The 22,789-nt window shown below is 49.0% G+C and overlaps 1 protein-coding gene across 3 annotated transcripts in view; it reads left to right on the top strand.

Moving 5' to 3' along the window:
* The window catches only part of OLFM1 (olfactomedin 1), a 58,135-nt gene that overhangs the window by 30,550 nt on the left and 4,796 nt on the right, over positions 1-22,789 (top strand). For all 3 annotated transcript variants that reach the window (XM_044305367.1, XM_044305369.1, XM_044305366.1), the window contains exons 2-5: positions 1-150; positions 998-1,153; positions 11,490-11,709; positions 21,486-21,592. In XM_044305367.1, the coding sequence (XP_044161302.1) occupies positions 1-150; positions 998-1,153; positions 11,490-11,709; positions 21,486-21,592 (633 nt within the window). The remainder of the gene's footprint in view (positions 151-997; positions 1,154-11,489; positions 11,710-21,485; positions 21,593-22,789) is intronic.

Below are 22,789 nucleotides of genomic sequence, written 5' to 3'. Positions count from 1 at the left end.
GTGTTGCCGACCAACCCAGAAGAAAGCTGGCAGGTGTACAGCTCTGCCCAGGACAGCGAGGGGCGATGCATATGCACGGTGGTGGCCCCCCAACAGACCATGTGCTCACGAGACGCCAGGACAAAGCAGCTCCGGCAGCTACTAGAAAAGGTGAGCGCGTGAGATACGAGGTATACGGGGCCCCGACCCATAGGGGATGATGACATACGGGGCCCCGACCTACAGGGAATGATTACATACGGGGCCCCGACCTATAGGGAATGATGACATACGGGGCCCCGACCTATAGGGAATGATTACATACGGGGCCCCGACCTACAGGGAATGATTACATACGGGGCCCCGACCTATAGGGAATGATTACATACAGGGCCCCGACCTACAGAGAATGATTACATACGGGGCCCCGACCTATAGGGAATGATTACATACGGGGCCCCGACCTATAGGGAATGATTACATACGGGGCCCCGACCTACAGGGAATGATTACATACGGGGCCCCGACCTATAGAGAATGATTACATACGGGGCCCCGACCTATAGGGAATGATTACATACGGGGCCCCGACCTATAGAGAATGATTACATACGGGGCCCCGACCTATAGGGAATGATTACATACGGGGCCCCGACCTATAGGGAATGATTACATACGGGGCCCCGACCTATAGGGAATGATGACAATCTGGATGTGGAGAACTAGGGGTTAAAGGTCGGATATACTGAGGCAGGATGAAATGGAAAGTTGCCGCCTCCGTGTCCTGTCAGGTAAGTGAGCACTCCTGCACCTGAGGTAGGTAGGAGCTGGTTGTCAGACATCAGAATGAGTAGTCGGCTCACAGACCATTAGAGACATCACTACATAGGCCTGAGGCTTTACTACTTACCTACATGCCCAGGTATCTGATCAGTAAGTGAATCCTGTGTACTACAACCCTCATTGTCCTCGTGCGGCTGCCGGTGTGCTGCTTACGCTGTACGCCTTCTCTCTGCAGGTGCAGAACATGTCCCAGTCCATAGAGGTGCTGGACAGGAGAACCCAGAGGGACCTGCAGTACGTGGAGCGGATGGAGAACCAGATGAAGGGCCTGGAGTCCAAGTTTAAACAGGTGGAGGAGTCTCACAGACAGCACCAGGCGAGACAGTTCAAGGTGGGTGAGCCTCCAGAGTGCAGCCATAGGCGGCCTGTACTGCTCTAACTGGTGCTGCACTACAAGTCCCAGCAGACCTCATGCCTGTGGTCATACAGCAGCTGGAGCACTACACAATGCCTATGTAAAGGACACGCCCTGCAAACATTTCATCCGTGTCGGCCTGCTTCACCCCAGTAATACCAGCAGTCTGAGCTCGCAGATTCTCCGCACCCCTTTCCTCATCAAAAACTAAAAGTTAATTTTTTTCCAAAATTTTCCGAATGTTATTATGTCCCCTCACACTGAAACCCTGCAGAGAAGATTCCTGGTACAATGTAGCAGCAAGACTCCAGATGTTACAAAGTATCGTCCGCCTGAGGCTAGGGCCTGCAGGTGAAATGTTTGCCGGGCGTCTCCTCTCTGCTGCCGGTGATAATCTGATGATATCTGCTCAGGATAATAATGAAAGGCAACTAGAAGGAGGAGAAGGTTAGACTCCATCACATCCCAGTCAGATTCTTACAGGAAGCGGGGGCAAAAATCACAAAAAGAATCATAAACCCAGAAAGCAGAAACAGTGACCACGTACAGATAACCGCCGTCCTGCGTGGTCCACGTCTAGAGGCCATGCCCGACACTTCTCTCTACAATGTTACAGGGGTCTTCAGAGATTTTTGTTTTACTGATCTTACATTATCTGATGGGTGGGGTCTGACACCCGGGACCACCGCCGATCAGCTGACATGGCCACGTGACCGTGATATCACCGGCCTAGGAGCCCCTCGTGGCCTATTGTGTGACCACGATACCAAGCACGGCCACTGTACAATGTGCGTGGTAACCTGCGAGATGGTCAGGGCGAGCCGATGCCTTCTCAAACAGCTGATCGGCGGGGGTCCTGGGTGTCTCAAACAGCCGATCAGGCGCTGATGACCTATACAGAGGATCGGTCATCAGTAACAAAATCTCAGAAAACCTTTGATGTTCCCTTTAGAAAACCAGTCTGACATCAGCTACACTGCAAATACAGCAACTGGTCAATCGCACACACATTACACACATATAACTACACACATTACACACATATAACTACACACATTACACACATTACACACATAGAACTACACACATAGAACTACACACATTACACACATAGAACTACACACATTACACACATAGAACTACACACATTACACACATAGAACTACACACATAGAACTACACACATTACACACATAGAACTACACACATTACACACATAGAACTACACACATTACACACATAGAACTACACACATTACACACATATAATTACACACATATAACTACACACATTACACACATAGAACTACATAGAATTACACACATAGAACTACACACATTACACACATAGAACTACACACATTACACACATAGAACTACACACATTACACACATAGAACTACATAGAATTACACACATAGAACTACACACATTACACACATAGAACTACACACATTACACACATAGAACTACACACATTACACACATAGAACTACACACATTACACACATAGAACTACACACATTACACACATAGAACTACACACATATAACTACACACATTACACACACATATAACTACACACATTACACACACATATAACTACACACATTACAGACACACACATACACATATAACTACACACATTACACACATATAACTACACACATTACACACACATATAACTACACACATTACACACACATATAACTACACACATTACACACACATATAACTACACACATTACAGACACACACATACACATATAACTACACACATTACACACATATAACTACACACATTACACACACATATAACTACACACATTACACACACATATAACTACACACATTACACACACATATAACTACACACATTACACACACATATAACTACACACATTACACACACATATAACTACACACATTACACACACACACATACACATATAACTACACACATTACAGGCACACACACATATAACTACACACATTACAGGCACACACACATATAACTACACACATTACAGGCACACACACATATAACTACACACATTACACACACACACACACATATAACTACACACACACATTACAGACACACACACACACACATTACAGACACACACTCACACGCGCATTCATTACACACATACACAGACTACACACACACTACAGACACGATCAGGTTACTGACTAAGAACAGAAACTGAGAGCAGGTGAGCGCAGTCCCAGCACATCTCCCCTCGGCCCAAGATGAGACTGACCAGGTCAGAGCTGTAGACAGTGCGAGACGCGGACACTGACCGGTCGGGTGTAAGAGATCAAACACCAGAAACAAAACCATCAATGTCACAGATACAGAAAAGGGTGAATTCACACAACCGTATTTTCGGTCCGTGCTTGATCCGCATTATTTGCAGATCAGATGAGAACCCATTCATTTCTATGGGGTTGCAAACAATGCGGACAGCCGTGGATGTCACCTGTATCTGTGAGGCTGAGCCGCAAAATATAGAACATGTCCTATTCTTCTCGGTTTTGCAGACTAGGATAGAATAGGATAGGGGCCACGAAAAGTGCAGGATCAGACCGTAAAACGGATACAGTCGCATGTATGCCCCCTAAAGAAGGGATTGTTACCATAAAATGTATCTTCAGGTTACATATAGAATCATTCTAAACAGACAGATGAGGCACTTTCTAAATTCTGCAGCTTCAGAGCTCAAATCTTCCAGCATCCTCTGCTTCTGGACTGTCTGAACAATGGCTTGTTTTGGTCAATTCTATAAAGTGTCATCTCTGTATATTAGGAGTTCAGCTGATGTTTTATTGCCTATTTACACAGTGACTTCACCAGCAGAATAGTGAGTGCAGCTCTGGAGTATAATACAGGATGTAACTCAGGATCAGTACAGGATAAGTAATGTGTGTACACAGTGACTGCACCAGCAGAATAGTGAGTGCAGCTCTGGAGTATAATACAGGATGTAACTCGGGATCAGTACAGGATAAGTAATGTATGTACACAGTGACTGCACCAGCAGAATAGTGAGTGCAGCTCTGGAGTATAATACAGGATGTAACTCAGGATAAGTAATGTATGTACACAGTGACTGCACCAGCAGAATAGTGAGTGCAGCTCTGAGGTATAATACAGGATGTAACTCAGGATAAGTAATGTATGTACACAGTGACTGCACCAGCAGAATAGTGAGTGCAGCTCTGGAGTATAATACAGGATGTAACTCAGGATCAGTACAGGATAAGTAATGTGTGTACACAGTGACTGCACCAGCAGAATAGTGAGTGCAGCTCTGGAGTATAATACAGGATGTAACTCGGGATCAGTACAGGATAAGTAATGTATGTACACAGTGACTGCACCAGCAGAATAGTGAGTGCAGCTCTGGAGTATAATACAGGATGTAACTCAGGATCAGTACAGGATAAGTAATGTATGTACACAGTGACTGCACCAGCAGAATAGTGAGTGCAGCTCTGGAGTATAATACATGATGTAACTCAGGATCAGTACAGGATAAGTAATGTATGTACACAGTGACTGCACCAGCAGAATAGTGAGTGCAGCTCTGGAGTAGAATACAGGATGTAACTGAGGATCAGTACAGGATAAGTAATGTATGTACACAGTGACTGCACCAGCAGAATAGTGAGTGCAGCACTGGAGTATAATACAGGATGTAACTCAGGATCAGTACAGGATAAGTAATGTATGTACACAGTGACTGCACCAGCAGAATAGTGAGTGCAGCTCTGGAGTATTATACAGGATGTAACTCAGGATCAGTACAGGATAAGTAATGTCTGTACACAGTGACTGCACCAGCAGAATAGTGAGTGCAGCTCTGGAGTATAATACAGGATGTAACTCAGGATCAGTACAGGATAAGTAATGTATGTGCACAGTGACTGCACCAGCAGAATAGTGAGTGCAGCTCTGGGGTATAATACAAGATGTAACTCAGGATCAGTACAGGATAAGTAATGTATGTACACAGTGACTGCACCAGCAGAATAGTGAGTGCAGCTCTGGAGTATAATACAGGATGTAACTCAGGATCAGTACAGGATAAGTAATGTATGTACACAGTGACTCCACCAGCAGAATAGTGAGTGCAGCTCTGGAGTATAATACAGGATGTAACTCAGGATCAGTAGAGGATAAGTAATGTATGTACACAGTGACTGCACCAGCAGAATAGTGAGTGCAGCTCTGGAGTATAATACAGGATGTAACTCAGGATCAGTAGAGGATAAGTAATGTCTGTACACAGTGACTGCACCAGCAGAATAGTGAGTGCAGCTCTGGAGTATAATACAGGATGTAACTCAGGATCAGTACAGGATAAGTAATGTATGTACACAGTGACTGCACTAGCAGAATAGTGAGTGCAGCTCTGCAGTATAATACAGGATGTAACTCAGGATCAGTACAGGATAAGTAATGTATGTACACAGTGACTGCACCAGCAGAATAGTGAGTGCAGCTCTGGAGTATAATACAGGATGTAACTCAGGATAAGTAATGTATGTACACAGTGACTGCACCAGCAGAATAGTGAGTGCAGCTCTGGAGTATAATACAGGATGTAACTCAGGATCAGTACAGGATAAGTAATGTATGTACACAGTGACTCCACCAGCAGAATAGTGAGTGCAGCTCTGGAGTATAATACAGGATGTAACTCAGGATCAGTAGAGGATAAGTAATGTATGTACACAGTGACTGCACCAGCAGAATAGTGAGTGCAGCTCTGGAGTATAATACAGGATGTAACTCAGGATCAGTAGAGGATAAGTAATGTCTGTACACAGTGACTGCACCAGCAGACTAGTGATTGCAGCTCTGGAGTATAATACAGGATGTAACTCAGGATCAGTACAGGATAAGTAATGTATGTACACAGTGACTGCACCAGCAGAATAGTGAGTGCAGCTCTGGAGTATAATACAGGATGTAACTCAGGATCAGTACAGGATAAGTAATGTATGTACACAGTGACTGCACCAGCAGAATAGTGAGTGCAGCTCTGGAGTATAATACAGGATGTAACTCAGGATAAGTAATGTATGTACACAGTGACTGCACCAGCAGAATAGTGAGTGCAGCTCTGGAGTAGAATACAGGATGTAACTCAGGATCAGTACAGGATAAGTAATGTATGTACACAGTGACTGCACCAGCAGAATAGTGAGTGCAGCTCTGGAGTAGAATACAGGATGTAACTGAGGATCAGTACAGGATAAGTAATGTATGTACACAGTGACTGCACCAGCAGAATAGTGAGTGCAGCACTGGAGTATAATACAGGATGTAACTCAGGATCAGTACAGGATAAGTAATGTATGTACACAGTGACTGCACCAGCAGAATAGTGAGTGCAGCTCTGGAGTATTATACAGGATGTAACTCAGGATCAGTACAGGATAAGTAATGTCTGTGCACAGTGACTGCACCAGCAGAATAGTGAGTGCAGCTCTGGAGTATAATACAGGATGTAACTCAGGATCAGTACAGGATAAGTAATGTATGTGCACAGTGACTGCACCAGCAGAATAGTGAGTGCAGCTCTGGAGTATAATACAGGATGTAACTCAGGATCAGTACAGGATAAGTAATGTATGTACACAGTGACTGCACCAGCAGAATAGTGAGTGCAGCTCTGGAGTATAATACAGGATGTAACTCAGGATCAGTACAGGATAAGTAATGTCTGTACACAGTGACTGCACCAGCAGAACAGTGAGTGCAGCTCTGGAGTATAATACAGGATGTAACTCAGGATCAGTACAGGATAAGTAATGTATGTACACAGTGACTGCACCAGCAGAATAGTGAGTGCAGCTCTGGAGTATAATACAGGATGTAACTCAGGACCAGTACAGGATAAGTAATGTATGTACACAGTGACTGCACCAGCAGAATAGTGAGTGCAGCTCTGGAGTATAATACAGGATGTAACTCAGGATAAGTAATGTATGTACACAGTGACTGCACCAGCAGAATAGTGAGTGCAGCTCTGGAGTAGAATACAGGATGTAACTCAGGATCAGTACAGGATAAGTAATGTATGTACACAGTGACTGCACCAGCAGAATAGTGAGTGCAGCTCTGGAGTAGAATACAGGATGTAACTGAGGATCAGTACAGGATAAGTAATGTATGTACACAGTGACTGCACCAGCAGAATAGTGAGTGCAGCTCTGGAGTATAATACAGGATGTAACTCAGGATCAGTACAGGATAAGTAATGTGTGTACACAGTGACTGCACCAGCAGAATAGTGAGTGCAGCTCTGGAGTATAATACAGGATGTAACTCAGGATCAGTACAGGATAAGTAATGTATGTACACAGTGACTGCAGCAGCAGAATAGTGAGTGCAGCTCTGGAGTATAATACAGGATGTAACCCAGGATCAGTACAGGATAAGTAATGTATGTACACAGTGACTGCACCAGCAGAATAGTGAGTGCAGCTCTGGAGTATAATACAGGATGTAACTCAGGATCAGTACAGGATAAGTAATGTATGTACACAGTGACTGCACCAGCAGAATAGTGAGTGCAGCTCTGGAGTATAATACAGGATGTAACTCAGGATCAGTACAGGATAAGTAATGTATATACACAGTGACTGCACCAGCAGAATAGTGAGTGCAGCTCTGGAGTATAATACAGGATGTAACGCAGGATCAGTACAGGATAAGTAATGTATGTACACAGTGACTGCACCAGCAGAATAGTGAGTGCAGCTCTGGAGTATAATACAGGATGTCACTCAGGATCAGTACAGGATAAGTAATGTATGTACACAGTGACTGCACCAGCAGAATAGTGAGTGCAGCTCTGGAGTATAATACAGGATGTAGCAGAGAATCATTACAAGTCACTTATCTTTTTAAGCAGACTGTACCTATAGTATACTCTGCTAAATGAGTGTTTAGTGGTTGCGGGGGGTCTATTTCACATTACACGTTCTCCGCATACCGTTATATCCAGCGCAGAGACTGGGGAGGAGGGGAGTTCAACCTTTTAGTATCTTTTGAAGTGAAATGATGATATTGAGACAAGGCTGGAGAACATGTAAAATTCATGAGCTCCTGCTCCAGCCGCCTCCAGGGCCACATGAGGACTGCTGCCCCTCACACATCAGGCTAGCTGTACATTGACCCGTCTGCACGGACTCCATGCAGATGACGGAGGATTTCGGATAGTGAGGTGGCCTCATCCACAGATAACGAGATTGGAGAGACCAATTCTTCAGCAGAAATGAGGTGTGACGAGGCGTGACACGTGTTAATTAGGGGGAATTGATGTACGCGTGGCTGGCGTGACTAAATAAACCCGCTCTCTTATGGCCATCTCTCTCTGCTAATGGGTCAGATAGAACCCTGCTGGAGCTCCATGTACGGAGGATCGTTAGAGCAGACGACACACAATGATGCCACTACATGCAGATTACACACACCGCAGGCATCACACCGACCCTATGGCCTTGACATTAAGGGGCCCTCAGGGGCGGCAGCTACTGGGATCCGGATTCACATCCTCTCCTCTTCAGTGCAGCATCCGTACCCAGATACCTGCGCAGGCGCCTGCGTTCACTGTAAGGGACGCTGTTGGGTATAGGAGCTTTGCCTGTAGTCTCGGCACTAGTGAAATGACTGAAGCCTAAAGGGGGACTCCACCGGAATAGATTTTTAGAATCATCTGATTAGCGCTGGCGGATGGCACAGACGGCTGATAGCGCCATGGTGGAGACCTACGAGGCAGCTACAGCCTTGCACAAAGAATAGCCAGCCGACATCTTGGAGGACTCTAGACACATTAGTGATGCCGGAGTGACGTCACAATGTGCATTTTGGAGGATTATTGATCCAGGAACATGGACATCACTGACCGGCTCAATGGAGCTACAGCAAGAGACGTCTAATCCCGGCACAGGCTCCTTATATGTCCCTATAGCGGAGATCAGCAACCTCCAGCTGTTGTGTAACTACAACTCCCAGCATGCTCTATGCACTTCTATGGGAGTTACAAGAAAAACTATGGAAGTGCACATGCTGAGAGTTGTAGTTTCACAACAGCTGGCTTTCCGGAGGTTGCGGACCCCTGCCCTATAGAGTCAGATACCGCAGCACAGTATAATATGGAGTCCATTACCAGACCATACAGACGACACTTGGCGCCCATGCCACCCGCTGCTGTAAATGAATCTATAGGCCCTCCAGAAGGGAACAGTTTTGGGTAATAGTTTTTCATAATGGAGTTACTTTATAAGCGATTGCCTTACAATGTCTGAAAAGTTGCTCCATAGATGACGATTCCCTTCTCAGCACTTAGAGGACCATCTCCTCTCAGCTGGTGGAGCGTCCAGGGCCGATACCAATTATACCATCTGCAGCTGCAGTAATGATATAGCTTAAGCAACCAGGGTCAAACCAGGCAGATTCGGGGCGGACGGCGCTGGCACCGCTGCTGTCACTGTACCATACTGTGAGGCGCCATAGACACCTACACGAGGAGCCGTAGACACCTACACGAGGAGCCGTAGACATCTACACGAGGAGCCATAGACACCTACACGGGGAGCCATAGACATCTACACGAGGAGCCATAGACACCTACACGAGGAGCCATAGACATCTACACGAGGAGCCATAGACACCTACACGAGGAGCCATAGACACCTACACGAGGAGCCATAGACACCTACACGAGGAGCCATAGACACCTACACGGGGAGCCATAGACACCTACACGGGGAGCCATAGACACCTACACGGGGAGCCATAGACACCTACACGAGGAGCCATAGACACCTACACGAGGAGCCATAGACACCTACACGAGGAGCCATAGACACCTACACGAGGAGCCATAGACACCTACACGAGGAGCCATAGACACCTACACGAGGAGCCATAGACACCTACACGAGGAGCCATAGACACCTACACGAGGAGCCATAGACACCTACACGGGGAGCCATAGACACCTACACGGGGAGCCATAGACACCTACACGGGGAGCCATAGACACCTACACGGGGAGCCATAGACACCTACCCGAGGAGCCATAGACACCTACCCGAGGAGCCATAGACACCTACCCGAGGAGCCATAGACACCTACCCGAGGAGCCATAGACACCTACCCGAGGAGCCATAGACACCTACCCGAGGAGCCATAGACACCTACCCGAGGAGCCATAGACACCTACCCGAGGAGCCATAGACACCTACCCGAGGAGCCATAGACACCTACCCGAGGAGCCATAGACACCTACCCGAGGAGCCATAGACACCTACCCGAGGAGCCATAGACACCTACCCGAGGAGCCATAGAATGTGAACGTGGCCCTATACTCCAGAGCTGCATTCACCATTCTGCAGGTATATATATAATATGAGTATTGTGTGTTCTCTGTTCAGGATGTGTCTGTCAACATGGAGGCAACTGTAAAAATAGTGACTTCAGCTTTGGTAGGGTTTGGAGTAGAAAACCTCATGAATTCTGATTCTACTTTGATTAGAGATGTGGCTAAGCGCTAAAGATCCAACCAGACACCGTTAGAGCAAAATCAGGGGAAAGGGGTCTGTCACAGCGTCCGCAGAGGGAGCCCAGATGGGTAGGGACACGAGAGGCCACCTGGCGCCCCCTGCCTGCAGGATGTGTAGTGCCAGCACTGGGGGGAAGCTTGTTGATGAATGCAGAGATCAGTGCTCCGACTCTTCACCGCTATCTCATTTTCTTGATTGCAGGGCTAAATAAGTGACTGAAGAGTTAACTCCCATGTTCCCATGAAAGAGACACAGTTTGGGCACCAATCAGAATTTCCTCCTTTTTTCCTCTTTTTAATTTATTTTTGTAATCGTTATTCTCCCGATTAGAGCTTTGTCACTAAGGAACCTTCCGCCCGTTGAATTCCAATCTTCCTTTGCATGTGAATGTAGCGGCATTTCATGAAGAATTTTTAACCCTTTGTCAATGCCTTCTGCCTTTTTTTTTTTTTTGGTTTGTTTTTTAAGAACAGAAAACCTTTGTGTATGTGTTTTGAGAAAAACCACGAAGCATGTAACCATAAGATGTTGCATTTGAAAAACAAAATGACTAATAAAGGCCTTTCCCAAATAAGTTGTGCGGAGGATTTTTTGACGGCTCTCTCCTGGCAGGGTCAGGGCTCGGGCACCACTGCACCCATGTAGGGCCGGGCAGCGCAGGGCAGGACAGGGTGTTGCCACGTTTTGCATGCAGAGCACTGAACCAGCTTATTTTAACCTTGCAGGCAATAAAAGCGAAAATGGAGGAACTTAGGCCCCTGATCCCAGTGTTGGAGGAGTACAAAGCCGATGCCAAATTGGTATTGCAGTTTAAGGAGGAGGTCCAGAATCTGACGTCAGTGCTAAACGAGCTTCAGGAGGAGATTGGCGCCTATGACTACGAGGAACTGCAGAGCAGAGTGTCAAATCTCGAGGAGAGGCTTCGTGCGTGCATGCAAAAATTAGGTAGGCTGAGACCTGTCATGGTGGCGCCAGCCTGCTACCTCCATCTCCAAACACCCACAGCCGTAGGCGCTCCCCGGGCGCAGTCACAGACGGCAGAGGCCACCTTGCTTTCTGATGACTAGAACACATGGGAAGGTTAGTTAGCAAAACACACGGGCAGCGGGGGGTTAACTCCATTCTATGTCAATGTATAGATGTAGCAGAGCTGAGTCCGTCATGGTGAAGATTTAATACGACTCAGTTCTGCTATATCCAATCTCTTTTTATTGAATGGGGTAAATCTAGATATGGAAATGTGCGGCACTGGATGCCCGGCGGTCACCGGGGGCCGGGGTGACAATGATGACACAGGTCACCTCCAGAAGAGAAAAGAGCAGATCAGCAGATAAGATGGCCGACCTGCGGGCGTGCCCGCACACTCCGCGCGCACTGCGGCCCTTTCACATCTGGCATTTTCATCCAGTTTTTGAAGCCAAAGCTAAGGGGTGCCTCCGGAAACGGACAGCAGCAGAATCACGGCACTGGCTGCAAAAACCGCAAACAAAATGCCCTTGTGAACGCGCCCTTACAAAGGGAGAAGGGGCGACCGGCTGCTGGCGGGTGAAGAACAGCCGTCTGCCCCTTTATAGAACCTTAGTGCCAGCAGCGCATGTCCAGACACCGAGGGAGATTCCCCGTCCTAATAGAAACACCTGCTGCCCGGGCCCCATCTAGCGGTATATTACATTATACAGTATAGCGGTATATTACATTATACAGTATAGCGGTATATCACATTATACAGTATAGCGGTATATCACATTATACAGTATAGCGGTATATCACATTATACAGTATAGCGGTATATTACACTACAGCATATAGCATGGAGGTGTATTACATTATACAGCATGGTCAGGGGTGCACCACCAATGAGGCCAGGTGAGGCGATTGCCTCAGGCAGCGCCAGGTAGGTACAGAGGGGGGCAGCGGAAGGGCCATGGGCAGTGAGTGCTTTTTTTGTGGCAAAGGGATTAGGTTAAGAAATTGTCATCGGGGGAGGGGGGGTCCATTTCAGTTTTTGCCTCAGGCAGCAGAAAGGCTAAGTGCACCCCTGAGCATGGCGGTATATTACACTACAGTATATATTATGGCAATGTATAACATTATGTACCACGGAGGTATATTACTTCATATAGCATGGGTACGTGTGATATCTGCAGAGAACACTGACGTGTGAATGAGGCTTAAAGGGGTCCTCTCACTGCAGCGAATGGCATTTATCCTGTAGACGCAGTTAATACAAGGCACTTACTAATGTATTGTGACTCTCCATATTGCTTCCTCTGCTGGCTGCATTCACTTTTCCATCACAGTATATACGGCTCGTTTCCATGATTACGACCACCGGCAATCCAGCAGTGGTGGTCATGCTTGCACACTGTAGGAAACAGTGCTGACCTCTCCGGTGGCCGCGACCATAGGAGCTCACACAGGCTGGGGCTTTTTCCTGTAGTGTGAAAGCACGACCACCACTGATGGATTGCAGGGTGGTCATAACCATGGAAACAAGCAGTGTGTAATGTGATGGAAAAATGAATCCAGCCGGCAGAGGAAGCAATACGGATAATCACAATACATTAGTAAGTGCCTTGTATTAACTGCGTCTACATAATGAATGCTATTTGCTGAAGTGAGAGGCCCCCTTTAAGGCTGAATTCACACTTGGCTGATGCTCTGCAGAAATATGTGCACAAATCTGCCACATGTGAATAGAGTCTGATTGCCCTGAGGTGTCTGGTGTCTTCCGTGTGTTCCAGGAAGGAGAAGTGAGGCTGCACATAGCGGCTGAGAGCGTAAGACCGCCACTAAACGCCGTCCCGCGGATGGAATACATGTTGGCCTGCGGTCACACACGCAGTTTTTGCTGAAGCCTTTAGTGCAGTATTTTCAGCCAAGGCCAGAAGTGGACTCGGCAGGACAGAGAAGTCTTTGGGGCCGGCGTTCTAGTCCCTGTGCTGGCGGCGGATCCACCGGCCTCTCCATAACATCGTTGCATCCGGCGCCAGTTCTAAATATAAGGCGCTTCCTCGCTGTCTTAGGGCTTATTCACACAGACGTCGTGGTTCTGTTCCGTGCATTGGGGACCGCAATTTGCAACCCCCAATGCACAGGCAACATCTGTGCAGCGGTCGGGACGGATCGAGACCCATTCCACTTGAATGGGTCCGTGATTCCACCGCAATTTTTTATTTTTAGCAAGTTCTATTTTTTTGTGGTGCGGAGGCACGGACAGAAACACCACGGAAGCGCTCCGTAGAGCTTCCGATCCGTGCTTCCGTTCCGCATCTCCGTGATTGCGGACCCATTCAAGTGAATGGGTCCACATCCATGACGCCCGTGTATTGCGGACCCACCGTATGCCACAGAACCACAACGGCCGTGTGAATAAGCCCTTACATTTAGACCTTTTTCTACACCAAAAACGGGCATAGAAGACGGTGAATGAGACGGGCCGGCCCCTTCCCCGTCCGCAGATTTCAGATTTATAAATGACCCCCTTTATATTTCCCAGTCCCTTTGTATTCACACCTCTGTGTGGCTCAAAAAACTGCATCAAAAACTGCATGTGTGATCCCAGCCCAAGGTGATCTATGAACGCAGAAGTGCATCTTGTCTGCAGAAACGTGTCCGGGGGGGGGGGGGGGGGGTCATGTCCGGGGGGGTCATGTCCGGGGGGGTCATGTCCGGGGGGGTCATGTCCGGGGGGTCATGTCCGGAGGGTCATGTCCGGAGGGTCATGCATTATCAGCCGTAAACATCTGCAGCCCGGAGGGGGAGCTATCCAGGGATGCAGATCCACCACTGCCGTGTGCAGAGTGGCCTCCTGACACCATCACATCTGTTTTTGTGTCTGCAAATCGCGGATCTGCAAAACAAGGATATTGGCCGCGTGCATCCCGCGTTTTCCCTTCAGCACTATGTTAAAAATGTCTATTACTGTCCCCAAACGGACAAGAATAAGACATGGTCTATTTTTTTGCGGACACATTGAAATGAATGGGTTCGCATCCAATCCCCCAAAATATTGCGGATCGGATGCGGGCCAGAACTGCGGCCGTGTGCAGGAGCCCTATAGATGATGTTTATGGATGGAGACCCTGGGCTCTCCTGTAATAAACTGACACTGCCCAACCCCCCAGTCAGGGAACATTGGCGCGGTTTGCATCCCACTGATGGAGCCACGTAGGAGCGGAGGGGAATCTCGTGCAGTTTATGATGCGGTTTTTGCACCAACGTCACGAGGACGCTGGATCCATGTCTGACGATGGCTCAGAAAACTGCATCAAAAGCTGCACCTGAAACTGCGTGTGTGATCCCGGGCCAATAGCGGTATGGCCAGCGAGGCGGTGCGGCTTTACACGTGGGATGCTCTTCCAGCATTGTCTATGGTGTGAGGTGCGGGACCGTACAGTCATTCACAGCAGATCTATGTAGCGGTGTCTACTGTGCGTGGAGATTCCGGAACGCACAATCTGTTGTGTGGTTGTGAGTAACGTTCACAGCAGAGACTCCATATGGTATAAGGATGGGGCGAGGCGGAAAAACAGCGCTATAACGAGGGGACACAAGAGCTACATATTGGGGGTCATTTACATTTTTATCAGTTTTTTACAATAAAAAGTCGCAAGACCCGTTTTGTGACTTTTAAAAACCCCGATTGGACAATATTTTGGGACACCGTCCTCGGCACGTGGGCATGGTGGGGGCTGGGGCCGACGTCAGGTATAAAAGAGGAGTCGGGGCGCACGGACCGCCGCAGATGTCGCAGATGACATCATAAATTGTATGCATCCTCCGGCAGTGCAGGGGGGGGACAAAGGGCGGCATAAAACAGCTAGTCTTTGTAAATGACCCCCATAAGACAGATCACAAAGCCTTAAACCTCTAGTCCCAGCCAGAGCTGCATCCACAGTTCTGCTGGTTTCTGGTGGCGCTGTTGCTGCCTGCTGCTCTGGAGATGTGAGGGCCCTGAGCCGCAGTCTCTTCCACAACAGAGAAGCTCCAGCGGAGGCCATCAGGCGTGGACGGATTCCTACTGACAGCAGAACTTTGGATGCAGCTCTACATGTGACTGGAGGACCGGCCTCATGCACAAGACCCTATTTTTTGTCTGCATTTTGTCTCTCATTTCAATGGGGCTACAAATGTGCGGACAGAACACCGCGTGCTGTCCGCGTCCATATGTCAGTATCGGTCGTGTGAATGAGGCCTAATACAAAAGCTTTATAAATCCGCCATCCTCCCTCCATTATATCCAGGCACAGTCCATAAGACGATGCTCATCCCGCGCTGTAATCGCTGGGCCACGTGGCCACGTTTTTGGAAATGGTTTCATGCTTTGTTGCAGTTGGGGGTAGTCCTTCATTCAGACGCAGAATTCACCTCCCCCGCTTCCCCACAATTATCGGATTTAGGCTGAGCAGACGAGAAGCTTTCTCCGTCCCCGGGCAGAAAGAAATGAACGCTATACGGGACCGCCAGCCGTGCGGCACCCAGGACTCCGGGTACCAGGCCGAACCTTCGCCGGCCATCATTTAAAGCATTGCGGCTCCTCTCATAGGGCTGTGTGCACACTCCGTCCGATCCGTGTATTCGCGGTACGTATGGAAGGGGAATGGCAGAATCTACGGGACGTTTTCTGATATTCTACGGAAGTGCGGCCCTTTATGAAAACAGCGCCAGCTCTGACCCCTGTGCCAGGGGCGCCCCTTCTATGACGTGTCCCCCACATGGTGGCTCCTGGCTGGGTCCCCATTGATAGGGGCTCAGTGTGCGGAAGCTTCCCGTCCGTTCTCCTGGATAAATTCCCCATACGTTTGGCTGCCGGACGTTCCTACCGCTTAAATGTCGACCCAGTAAAACAAGTGGGGAAGGGGGGGGCAGATCCCTGACGGACGTCCTCTGCGGGTCCCGGCTCCACCTGGGAATGGCCTGTAATTAACCGCCGCGCTTCGGGCCTGCGGCAATGACCCGGCCTAGCGAGTTATTATTAATCCCGGGAACCATTAGATCCAAAGTGACTTGGCAGCAAAATGACCGATGTCACGAAGACCACCGGGCGGCAGAAGGTTAAGGCTACTCTCACACTGGCGTTTTGGCTTTCCGTTTGTGAGATCCGTTCAGGGCTCAGCGGTCCAAAAACGGATCCGTTTTGCCCTAATGCATTCTGAATGGATGAGGATCCGCTCAGAAGGCATCAGTTTGCCTCCGATCCGTCTCCATTCCGCTCTGGAGGCCGCCTGCAGCGTTTGGGTGTCCGTCTGACGAAACTGAGCCAAATGGATCCGTCCTGACACACAATGTAAGTCAATGGGGACGGATCCGTTTTCTATGACACAATCTGGCACTATAGAAAACGGATCCGTCCCCCAGTGGTGTTCAAGACGGATCTTGGCTATGTTACAGATAATACAACCGGATCCGTCCATGAACGGATGCAGGCGGTTGTATTATCTGAACGGATCCGTCCATGAACGGATGCAGGCGGTTGTATTATCGGAACGGATCCGTCCATGAACGGATGCAGGCGGTTGTATTATCGGAACGGATCCGTCCATGAACGGATGCAGACGGTTGTATTATCGGAACGGATCCGTCCATGAACGGATGCAGGCGGTTGTATTATCGGAACGGATCCGTCCATGAACGGATGCAGGCGGTTGTATTATCTGAACGGATCAGTCCATGAACGGATGCAGGCGGTTGTATTATCTGAACGGATCAGTCCATGAACGGATGCAGGCGGTTGTATTATCTGAACGGATCCGTCCATGAACGGATGCAGGCGGTTGTATTATCGGAACGGATCCGTCCATGAACGGATGCAGACGGTTGTATTATCGGAACGGATCCGTCCATGAACGGATGCAGGCGGTTGTATTATCTGAACGGATCCGTCCATGAACGGATGCAGGCGGTTGTATTATCTGAACGGATCCGTCCATGAACGGATGCAGACGGTTGTATTATCTGAACGGATCCATCCATGAACGGATGCAGGCGGTTGTATTATCTGAACGGATCCGTCCATGAACGGATGCAGGCGGTTGTATTATCTGAACGGATCCGTCCATGAACGGATGCAGGCGGTTGTATTATCTGAACGGATCCGTCCATGAACGGATGCAGGCGGTTGTATTATCTGAACGGATCCGTCCATGAACGGATGCAGGCGGTTGTATTATCTGAACGGATCAGTCCATGAACGGATGCAGGCGGTTGTATTATCTGAACGGATCCGTCCATGAACGGATGCAGGCGGTTGTATTATCGGAACGGATCCGTCCATGAACGGATGCAGGCGGTTGTATTATCGGAACGGATCCGTCCATGAACGGATGCAGACGGTTGTATTATCGGAACGGATCCGTCCATGAACGGATGCAGGCGGTTGTATTATCGGAACGGATCCGTCCATGAACGGATGCAGGCGGTTGTATTATCGGAACGGATCCGTCCATGAACGGATGCAGGCGGTTGTATTATCGGAACGGATCCGTCCATGAACGGATGCAGACGGTTGTATTATCGGAACGGATCCGTCCATGAACGGATGCAGGCGGTTGTATTATCGGAACGGATCCGTCCATGAACGGATGCAGGCGGTTGTATTATCTGAACGGATCAGTCCATGAACGGATGCAGGCGGTTGTATTATCTGAACGGATCAGTCCATGAACGGATGCAGGCGGTTGTATTATCTGAACGGATCCGTCCATGAACGGATGCAGGCGGTTGTATTATCGGAACGGATCCGTCCATGAACGGATGCAGACGGTTGTATTATCGGAACGGATCCGTCCATGAACGGATGCAGGCGGTTGTATTATCTGAACGGATCCGTCCATGAACGGATGCAGGCGGTTGTATTATCTGAACGGATCCGTCCATGAACGGATGCAGACGGTTGTATTATCTGAACGGATCCATCCATGAACGGATGCAGGCGGTTGTATTATCTGAACGGATCCGTCCATGAACGGATGCAGGCGGTTGTATTATCTGAACGGATCCGTCCATGAACGGATGCAGGCGGTTGTATTATCTGAACGGATCCGTCCATGAACGGATGCAGGCGGTTGTATTATCTGAACGGATCCGTCCATGAACGGATGCAGGCGGTTGTATTATCTGAACGGATCCGTCCATGAACGGATGCAGGCGGTTGTATTATCTGAACGGATCCGTCCATGAACGGATGCAGGCGGTTGTATTATCTGAACGGATCCGTCCATGATGCGAGTGTGAAAGCCTCAGGCCCCTTTCACACGGGCGTTGCGGATTGGGGCCGGATGTGTTCAGGGAAAATGGTGCGATTTTAACACTAAAACAAGTCCGTTTTAACTGCGATTGCGTTCCATGTTTGCGTTTTTTCTGCACGGGTGCAAAACATTGTAATGCGTTTTGCACGCACATGAGAAAAATCGGCATGTTTGGTAACCAGACCCGAACCCGGACTTCTTCACAGAAGTTCGGGCTTGGGATCGGTGTTGTGTAGATTGTATTATTTTCCCTTATAACATGGTTATACGGGAAAATAATAGCATTCTTAATTCAGAATGCATACTACAATAGCGCTGGAGGGGTTAAAAAAATATAAAAAATAATATAACTCACCTTAATCCACTCGATCGCACAGCCGGCCGGCTTCTCTTCTGTCTTCTTCTTTGCTGTGCACAGGAAAAGGACCTTTGATGACGTCACTGCGCTCATCACATGGTCCATCGCATGATCTTTTTACCATGGTGATGGACCATGTGACAGACCATGTGATGAGCGCAGTGACATCATCAAAGGTCCTTTTCCTGTGCACAGCAAAGAAGAAGACAGAAGAGAAGCCGGCCGGCTGCGCGATCAAGTGGATTAAGGCGAGTTATTTTATTTTTTTAACCCCTCCAGCCCTATGCACTCTGAATTAAGAATGCTATTATTTTCCCTTACAACCATGTTATAAGGGAAAATAATAATGATCGGGTCCCCAGCAACCGTCTCCTAGCAACCGTGCGTGAAAATCGCACCGCATCCGCACTTGCTTGCGATTTTCACGCAGCCCCGTTCACTTCTATGGGGCCTGCGTTGTGTGAAAAATGCAGAATATAGAACATCACTTGTGCGTTGTGTGAAAGTCGCAGCATGCTCTATATACTGTGCGTTTTTCACGCAACGCAGGCCTCATAGAAGTAAATGGGGCTGAGTGAAAATCGCAAGCAAGTACGGATGCGGTGCGATTTTCACGCATGATCGCTAAGATGAAAGTCTATTCACTGTATTATTTCCTCTTATAACATGGTTATAAGGGAAAATAATAGCATTCTGAATACAGACTGCATAGTAGGTCAATTGAGGGTTAAAATTGACTTGATCGCGTAGTTGCCGGTCTCTTCTTACTTCTTTAATCATGAGCTGCCGGCTAAAGGACCTGTGGTGATGGACCATGTGATTGGACCATGTGATGAGCTCAGTGACATCACCACAGGTCCTTTGACAGGTCCTGAAGAAAGAACAGGAGACCGGCAGCTGCGCGATCAATTGGAGGAGGTGAGTTAATTTATTTTTTAACCCTCAATTGACCTTCTACTAAGCATTCTGTATTAAGAACGATGTTATAAGGGGGAATAATACAATCTACAGAACACCGATCCCAAGCCTGAACTTTAGTGAAGAAGTTCGGGTCTGGGTACCACATTCAGTGTTTTATCACGTGCGTGCAAAACGCATTACACCTACGCGATAAAAACTGAACGGAACGCAATCGCAGTCAAAACTGACTGCAATTGGGTACCTACTCGCGCGGGTTTGCTGCAATGCACCCGGGACGCATCCGGAGCCAAACCGTGACGCCCGTGTGAACCCAGCCTTATGCTCCAGATGACACATTAGTCAGACTCCGGGTCACTGTGGGGGCGTTACGGTCTGACCGCTGCCCCCAGACAGACAGCAATTAATTAGACGTCTCCGGTGACATTTCAATGACAGATGAGACTGCGGAATAATTAGCAGCAGAGAAGACGTCTTATCTCACGTGTGACGCTTCTTGTGGGGGCCACTCTTTGACAATAGCTATGTCCTCCGCAGTGCGCGCACCGCCGACGGTCACGTAGGTGATCATTCAGTCTGGGAGGATGAGCCCCTGCAGTCACTCATTGTCCTGTTGATGGAGCAATGTTCTGAATCCGGCTGCAGATCTGGAGGCTCCGACTACCGCGGCCTCCTGTAGATAATGCAGCTACACTGGAGCCACTGGTCACACACTGGGATTATTCCGGGGGGGCATGAGGGCTTGTGTCTTCTTTCGCCTTAATGCTGCTGACTGGGGGGGGGGGTCGGTGCACCCTAAGATTCTGGAGTTTGATAACTTTTGTCCGACCACTGACTCCAATCGAGAATGCAGCCAGCATGGGCCTCATGGAGCAGAGCAGTCCGGGACCTGTTCTACGGCCCGTGCAGCAGTGAACTGGTTAACAATAGTTATTAAAATCCCAAATCTGGGAAGAAGGGGGCCTCACAGCAGGAGCCCCTGTAGCACTCGGAGGCGTCTCGTCCCCGTGATGTAACACGGGGCCACGCTGATCTCTGCACCAAACCCAATTAACCCTCTCCCATCCGCTGACATGATTGAGATCTGGTAGTATAACCCTCATTGGGAGATGTGCAGAGTATTACTCCTCCACATTTCAGCCATCTGTGATGTGGCGGGAGGACAGAGACTTGTGATGTTTCCCTGTGTCTTGCAGCCTGTGGGAAGCTGACGGGGATCAGTGATCCGGTCACCATCAAGACGTCTGGATCCCGCTTCGGCTCGTGGATGACGGATCCTCAGGCTCCAGAAGGAGATTACAGAGTAAGTGGCTGACGGAGAAGCCGGACGCGTCCACCCATCATCTAAACGCTTCTCATTCCTCCATACGGCACAACCAACATGGCCGCCGTTACACCGTCCCCAAAGGGGGCGTCACTAGTCTCACCTAGGGCCCTGAAGGGTTAATCCGCCCGGTTGCAGGGGGTGTAATACAACATAACCGGGCAGCTCTGCCTTTCCCATACCCCGCCAAGGTTGGTGAGACTGAGGGCAGCAGCCATGGTGGCAGTCACCCAGCTTTCCCAGACATAGATAGTCTTGTTTTAGGAGACATACTGACCTCAATCCTGGCTGGTGGGGAGGGCAGTGATTGAGGAGGCGGCTGCGCAGGCGTCTCTCCATTCACTTCAGTCCTCCAGGTGAGGATACGATGTGATGTGGACCCCAATGGTTTCCTCCTATGTGACGGGGGCCACTGTTGGGGGCCCCATAGTCCTGGCCAGGGGATGATGCAGCCGCCACATTAGAAGGGCATTCGTGGCCCCCGCTCTGCAGGCTCACCGGCTCCTGGGGAAGGTGCTGCAGGGAAATACTTTTGTGACATTCACAGTGGAAATGTCATATGGAAATGCCGTGATCCTCGCAGGACGCCGCTGCGGGGGGGGCGAGCATTCATGCCGGCACCAACCGGAAGGATTTGGAGGGAACCCAGGGACGTCTGAAGCCCCCGCAGGCAGATGAATCTATAAGGACAAAACCAGAAAATGTATTATCAGATTACTACCTTAGTGACTCCTGAAACACTCTGTGCTGCTGGGGCTGCTCCTGCATTCCCAGCCTGTGACCTTCCCTAATAGACCGGCACACTCCTCTCCTGAAATACTCTGTGCTGCTGGGGCTGCTCCTACATTCCCAGCCTGTGACCTCCCCTACTAGACCAGCACACTCCTCTCCTGAAATACTCTGTGCTGCTGGGGCTGCTCCTGCATTCCCAGCTTGTGCCCTTCCCTACTAGACCAGCACACTCCTCTCCTGAAATACTCTGTGCTGCTGGGGCTGCTCCTGCATTCCCAGCCAGTAACCTTCCCTACTAGACCAGCACACTCCTCTCCTGAAATACTCTGTGCTGCTGGGGCTGCTCCTACATTCCCAGCCTGTGACCTCCCCTACTAGACCAGCACACTCCTCTCCTGAAATACTCTGTGCTGCTGGGGCTGCTCCTACATTCCCAGCTTGTGA

The sequence above is a fragment of the Bufo gargarizans genome, chromosome 9, assembly GCF_014858855.1.
Source record: "Bufo gargarizans isolate SCDJY-AF-19 chromosome 9, ASM1485885v1, whole genome shotgun sequence".
Taxonomy (NCBI): Eukaryota; Metazoa; Chordata; class Amphibia; order Anura; family Bufonidae; genus Bufo; species Bufo gargarizans.
This window is presented reverse-complemented; position numbering and strand designations above follow the sequence as displayed.